This window comes from Papaver somniferum, chromosome 3, assembly GCF_003573695.1.
Source record: "Papaver somniferum cultivar HN1 chromosome 3, ASM357369v1, whole genome shotgun sequence".
NCBI lineage: Eukaryota > Viridiplantae > Streptophyta > Magnoliopsida > Ranunculales > Papaveraceae > Papaver > Papaver somniferum.
This window is the reverse complement of record NC_039360.1, coordinates 33836372-33843259: the sequence shown is the minus strand read 5'-3', so window position 1 is coordinate 33843259 and position 6888 is coordinate 33836372. Positions and strand designations below refer to the sequence as shown.

The window sequence follows — 6888 nt, the reverse complement described above, 5'->3', positions numbered from 1 at the left end:
ACCCTTAAACCTGTCCGATTTTGGCAACTTCGAGATATAACATGGATCCGAGATCGAAACATGGCGGTGAGTGGACTACTCTAAGTCGGGGACTTCGTAAGAACGATGAATCTGTCGATTCATAGGTAAGATGCTTTCATAATATTCCTCCAACTCGGTTTTGGCAATTTCGAGACATAACATGGCTCCGAGATCGAAACTTGGCGGTGAGTGGACTACTCTAAGTCAGAGACTTCATAAGAACGATGAATCTGTCTATTCATAGGTAAGATGCTTTCATAATATTCCTCCAACCCGGTTTTGGCAACTTCGAGACATAACATGGCTCCGAGATCGAAATCTGGCGGTGAGTGGACTACTCTAAGTCAGAGACTTCATAAGAACGATGAACATGTCGATTCATAGGTAAGATGCTTTCATAATATTCCTCCAACCCGGTTTTGGAAACTTCGAGACATAACATGGCTCCGAGATCGAAACCTGGCGGTGAGTGGACTACTCTAAGTCAGAGACTTCATAAGAACGATGAATCTGTCGATTCATAGGTAAGATGCTTTCATAATATTCCTCCAACCCTTAAACCTAACCGGTTTTGGCAACTTCGAGATATAACATGGCTCCGAGATCGAAATCTGGCGGTGAGTGGACTACTCTAAGTCAGAGACTTCATAAGAACGATGAATCTGTCGATTCATAGGTAAGATGCTTTCATAATATTCCTCCAACCATTAAACCTGACCGTTTTTGGAAACTTCGAGACATAACATGGCTCCGAGATCGAAACCTGGCGGTGAGTGGACTACTCTAATTCAGAGACTTCATAAGAACGATGAATCTGTCGATTCATAGGTAAGATGCTTTCATAATATTCCTCCAACCCTTAAACCTGACCGGTTTTGGCAACTTCGAGACATAACATGGCTCCGAGATCGAAACCTGGCGATGAGTGGACTACTCTAAGTCGGGGACTTCGTAAGAACGATGAATCCAACCATATACTGGGAATATTCCTTTGGAATATTCTATGTATATCATCACATCATAACCACCCATTCATTTAATTTTTAATTCTATTTCATCTACAGCCGTTAAGTTTTTTTTTTTTTTTTTTTAACATCATTCTCATATGAGATCTTTACTATTTAGTCCAGAAAACCCGACCCGGATTACTGGCTGGTCCAGCGGGATATAACAATTAATGGCTAGTCCAATAAAGTTTAAAAACATGTTATTTTACCTATATGCCCTGGACCACGTGATGTGTACAGTTTCCGTCCGTTTTCTTTTCATTTTTTTTCCAGTTGCATTCTCTATCTCTTCTGCAACCTAACTCTCAATTGAAAAACGCAAACTGCTTCGTGTTTCTTCACATTCAGAAAACAGCTCTCGTCTCTCTTCTGCAACCTAACTCAATTAATCACCATTATCAGAAAAAGATCGAAAAATCACCATTATCAGAAACAGAAACTGCTTCTTCTTTCAGTATCTGACCTAATTTTCATTAAATTCAATTGAAGAAGAAATGGGTACAAGTAGAAAAAGCGAAAACAATAATGCATAAGACGTTATGCAGCTAAAACAAAATAATGACATAATGTCTTATGCAGTAAACAAAATGATGCAGAAGACATTATGCACGTGCATAAAAATCCATAAATCAGAAAAGTGAAAAAAGTAATGCATAAGACAATATGAAGCTAAAACAAAATAATGCATAATGTCTTATGCATCTAAAAAAACTGATGCATAACCAGAAAAAGTGAGAAAAGTAATGCATAAGACATTATGCAGCTAAAACAAAATAATGCATAATGTCTTATGCATCTAAAACCACTATCACTCATATCTATTCCTTCCTTATCCTTTTCTTTTTTTCCCTCAACTGCATTTCCCCAGTGTGTTCGACGGAGAAACTTCACCTCAAACCACCATCACTCAAACCACTTCGGTACAACAGCACCTCCATAACTCAAACCACTGGCAACTTCATCGTCTACGACTCCAACAGCTCTGTTCATTACCATCGTTTTTAACTTCATCGATCTCAGGAGATTACTTCACCAACTTCATCATCACCACACAATGTTGAAGATCGATCTGTAACCCATATCTCGACTAACCACCTCCACCAATTTCCCGAAGTTGAAGATCGATCTGTAACCAAAGCTCAATTTATGGTATATTGTTTTTTTGATTTTTGAATTAGGTTTTTTTCAGTGACTTTTTTGCATTAAAATTTGAATTAGGTTTTTTGATAATCAACACAGAACAATATGGGTTTGGTTTAAAATTTGATTAAAATCAACAATATGGGTAGTTTGTTCCTTTCTTATTTGCATGACCGTAATGAAGAAAAGAGGGTTTCATGATTCTAGAGAGTTTTCAATTTCGATGATGAAATGATAGACAAGCCGCAAAAGAAGATATCGGTGAAGGTGCTTAGATACTTCCCCATTGTGCCGAGATTGAGAAGATTGTTTCAATCAGCAGCACTGGCTGAGCAGTTGATATAGCACGCGACGAACAAGAGTAAGGATGGGAAGATGCGTCATCCAACAGATTCTTTGGCTTGGAAGCACATAGACACAAAGTATCCCGAGTTTGCTTCAGATCCCCGTAATTTGCGTCTCGGGCTTGCTGCTGATGGATTTAATCCATTTGGTGATCTTTCCGCAGCCCACAGTTGTTGGCCAGTGATGCTCGTGGTTTATAATTTGCCCCCTCAGTTGTGTATGCAAGGTGACAACATAATTCTGAGCATGTTGATTCCAGGAAAAAAACAACCGGGTAATGACATTGATGTATACTTGCATCCCTTGATTGATGATCTTTTTGAGTTGTGGGAGAAAGGGGTGCAGGTATATGATTCGTTTACTAAAACAGATTTTAACTTGAATGCGTTATTAACGTGGACAATAAACGATTTCCCTGTATATGGTAATTTATCTGGATGTACGTATAAAGGGAAGGCAGCATGTCCTTTTTGCGGTGAAAATACACTTTCAAACTGGTTGGCATTTAGTCGTAAAACTGTCTACTTGAATCATAGGAGATTTCTTCGTCATAATCATCCTCTTCGGCAGAAAAAATACTGGTTTAATGGAGAGATTGAGAGGAAGGAAAAGCCACCTGTTATGTCTGGTGTTGCGGCACTTGAATGTCAGAATAGCATTACAAATGATTTTGGGAAAGTGGAGAAGAACGAGGAGGAGATAAGGAAAAAGAAAGAGAAAAAGAAGAAGAATAAGGGCAAGAGTAGTGCGGCAGCAAGTGCAAATGTGGGTAATTCTAAATGTGGGAAGCGGAAAAGGGATGTTGTTGCTGATGCGGCTATTTCTGGTGCAAATGATGATGAAACTGAACTTCGAGTGTTTAACAAACGGTCAATATTCTTCGACTTTCCTTACTGGAAGGTTAGTTCCATAACTTCAAACTTACTTGTTAATATTTGGCTATGGGTTCTTCTGCTTTGCACCATGTTAGCCTCTAAACTTCACATTATCAACAAATGCAATCTAAATGGCACACTCGTTCTTTTGATATAGTGTTTGGGAAGTATAATGCATCTGAGTACTTTTCCCAATGTGATAAAGAATCGGCAGCATCAGTTTGATTGCACCATAATTGACACATAATAGTATATTTTCAGTATAATGAGCATTTTGTTTCTGTTTTTTTCAGCATGACATTATAATAGAATTAATTACGTACCTAAGATTCGACAGCATGACATTATAACTTTCACATAGATTAAATGTCTGATCTTTTATTTCTTTATAGAATTAATTACTAATGTTGGGTTTTTCCATCTTCCTAGGATTTATTACTACGGCACAATATTGATGTTATGCATACAGAAAAAAATGTTTGCGAGAGTATTATTGGTACCATATTGAATATAAAGTCCAAAACAAAAGACGGTCTAAAGTCCCGCAATGATATGAAGAGTATGGGAATAAGACCGGAATTACATCCAGTAGAGATAAATGGAAAAACGATCCTTCCACCAGCACCATACTGTTTAAATGACAAGGAAAAGGCTATATTGTATAATAGGATGAGAAATTTAAAGGTTCCATATGGTTTTAGTTCTGATCTTATAAAGCATTTCTCAAAAGATGGTTGCTTAGGTGTTCTTAAGGCTCATGATTACCATGTTCTTATGCAACAAATATTACCCGTTGCTTTGCAAGGACTTTTACCTGTAGGGCCAAGGGAGGCAATTTTCAGGTTATGTTCTTATTTTCACGAAATATGCCAAAGGGCAGTTGATCTCCATAGATTAATAGAACTTGAAGTAGAAGTTGCTGAGACTTTGTGTATGTTGGAGAGGTACTTCCCTCCGTCACTTTTTGATGTCATGATGTACTTGACAATTCACCTAGCTCGAGAAGTGCGATTATGTGGACCTGTACAATATCGTTGGATGTATCCATTTGAAAGGTATGCCAATTTAATTTATATTACTTCTGTTTTTTGTTTCGTGTAGAAAGTTATGCCCTTTGTATCTTAGAGATACTAATATTTAATTAACTAGTAACTGTTGCATACTCGACTTTCCTAGGTATATGAAGACATTCAAAGAATATGTAAAGAATTATGCACAACCTGAAGCTTGTATAGCCGAGTGTTATCTTGGAATGGAGTGTGTTAGGTATTTTGATATTCGTAAGGCCCAAGCAGCTGAAACATGAGTAGAGCAAAGGCGTAACTAAAACACTCAAAATGGTTCCACACCGGCAGCACGTCCTTTTTCTAAAGGTGTCCAAGTGCGTATGGATAGTGAGAAGTTAAAGATAGCTCACAGATATGTGCTTTTTAACACACCCGAAATTGACCCATATATGATGTAAGTATGATGTTCACGTTTATTAAAAATGGTCTGTCAATTAATACTTCATTTTCTAATTTTAATTTTGTCTTAGAATGCATATGGACGAGTTAAAATCTCCTGCTGGGAGGGAAATTACTAGTGAAGACCAACTCAATTCCATACAGTCTGACACATTTGCAGATTGGTTTCAACAAAAGGTATGTTTAGTCCACTCTTAGTCAGATTATGCATCTTAGTATAGTTTAAACACTTGGACATTTTGCTGCTGCGGAAAACTACTACAAAAAACACAAATGCGTGTGATTTTGTTTCATTCTATCACATAGAACAATCCATGTTCGGCACACCATCATATAAATATAACTTCTTATGCTTAGATAACAAATTTAGTTATATTTTTATGTCCTGAGATTATACATTTGTAGGTTAAGATGCAAATTGAACAAGGCATGCCAATATCACACACGGTAGAATGGTTGTCATATGGGCCATTGGAAAACTGCATATCATATAAAGGCTTTCTTATCAATAACACTTGGTTTATTACGAAGGATGTTAAGAGAGTCACACAAAACAGTGGAGTTTCAATTGAATCAACAACCTTAGTTGCGGGATTGTCAGAAACTAGTGGGTTCTACGGTGTTTTAAAAGAAATTCTATTGTTGGACTACAATCATATGTTTCAAATTCCAATATTCAAATGTGATTGGGCTCACACCAATTTTGGTGTGAAGGTAGAAGATGGCTTTACATTAGTCAATTTAAAGCAGCATAAGAACCAATACTGTAACGATCAATTCATTTTAGCAAAGCAAGCGCGACAAGTTTTCTATTCTCGAGAGTCAAATACATCTAACTGGTATGTGATGGTTAAACCACCGCCTAGGGGTTTCCATGAATTAGAGGAATACAATGAAAAGCATGACACAAATTTCCAACCAGTGGATACTTCAACTATTGGTTTCCAAATGGATGACGAGAACGAGAGTTACTTAAGAGAAGATGGGGAATATACCATAGTGGTTCTGACAAAGAAGAAGAACAAAAAGAAGAAGAAAAAGAAGTTCACAAGTTAGATCAGTAGTTTATTGTTTTTACGGTATTGTATTCTTACTTTAGAAATATTTGGTGTTATTTGCCTTCTCAGTAATCTACTTCAACTGCTATTCTCAAGTTTCTTGCTACAACTGAGTGTGTAGTTCTGTATGAGTTTCATGCTATTCTCAATTTTCTTGCTACAGCTGAGTGTGTAGTTCTGTATTGGCTTGTGTATTTATCACTTATCAAACTCTATGTTCTATTGTTGGTAATTCGGGACTGCTTTTGTTATCATCATTTGTGTGTGAATATCGGTTTGGAGATGGTAATGTTTTTCAGAGTATTTATTTGTTTGATGGTATACTTTTGCCATAATTCCCCAGTTACATGCTTTGCTTAAAGCGGGTGGTCTTATAGAATGTATGTGATTATTTACAGAGAAGAATGTATATGGTTACAGATAATGCTTCGCGCTCTTTGCGGCTCAGTCGGCTTTGAGCATTATATTTTGATTTACAACGCTTATGAAGGGTTGTCATAATAGTATATTAAAGAACCACCAACTTTACAGAACTTGTGATAGTGTAGGTATGGTTAGTGGTGTAGACTTCCATATAGGAGGCTCAGGGTCGAATCCCCCAAACCTAATTTTTTCCCACATTCTATATTTTAACTTCAACAACACTTATAAATGTCGTTATACGTTTCTATTAAAAAAAAAACCCTAAACTTGTGAACTGTAAGGATGGTTGATGAGCTATACATCCATGCATTAGGTTCATGTTCGAATCTCCCCTCTAACGTATTTTTCATTATCATATTTTTGTGTTCTTCAACAACACTTGTGAGAATTGTGATAGGCTAAGTCACTACACTTATGAAACAAAGTTGTTATACCTAAATGTCATCACAACAGTTTTGCTAAAGGAGTTGTCGTCTGTTTTCTTAGCGCAACCCCTTGTTCCTAAGGGTTGGTAGTGATGATATACGACAACTCTTTCTTTGAAACCAGTTGT

At 36.9% G+C, this 6888-nt stretch overlaps 1 protein-coding gene across 1 annotated transcript; it reads left to right on the top strand.

The window, feature by feature from the left end:
* The first annotated feature begins 2543 nt into the window (after positions 1 to 2543).
* On the top strand, positions 2544 to 5910 carry LOC113359272. Its single transcript, XM_026602936.1, has 5 exons — positions 2544 to 3413; positions 3818 to 4443; positions 4565 to 4654; positions 4926 to 5031; positions 5260 to 5910. The coding sequence occupies exons 1-5, from the start codon at positions 2544 to 2546 to the stop codon at positions 5908 to 5910; spliced, it is 2343 nt and encodes a 780-aa protein (XP_026458721.1).
* The last annotated feature ends 978 nt before the right edge of the window (positions 5911 to 6888 follow it).

Bases quoted from the DNA above. Each gene is read 5' to 3' on its own strand.
- LOC113359272 (XM_026602936.1), top strand. From the start codon at position 2,544: ATGCGTCATCCAACAGATTCTTTGGCTTGGAAGCACATAGACACAAAG. The intron at 3,414-3,817 runs GTTAGTTCCATA...CCATCTTCCTAG, and splicing joins TCGACTTTCCTTACTGGAAG to GATTTATTACTACGGCACAA. The intron at 5,032-5,259 runs GTATGTTTAGTC...ATACATTTGTAG, and splicing joins CAGATTGGTTTCAACAAAAG to GTTAAGATGCAAATTGAACA.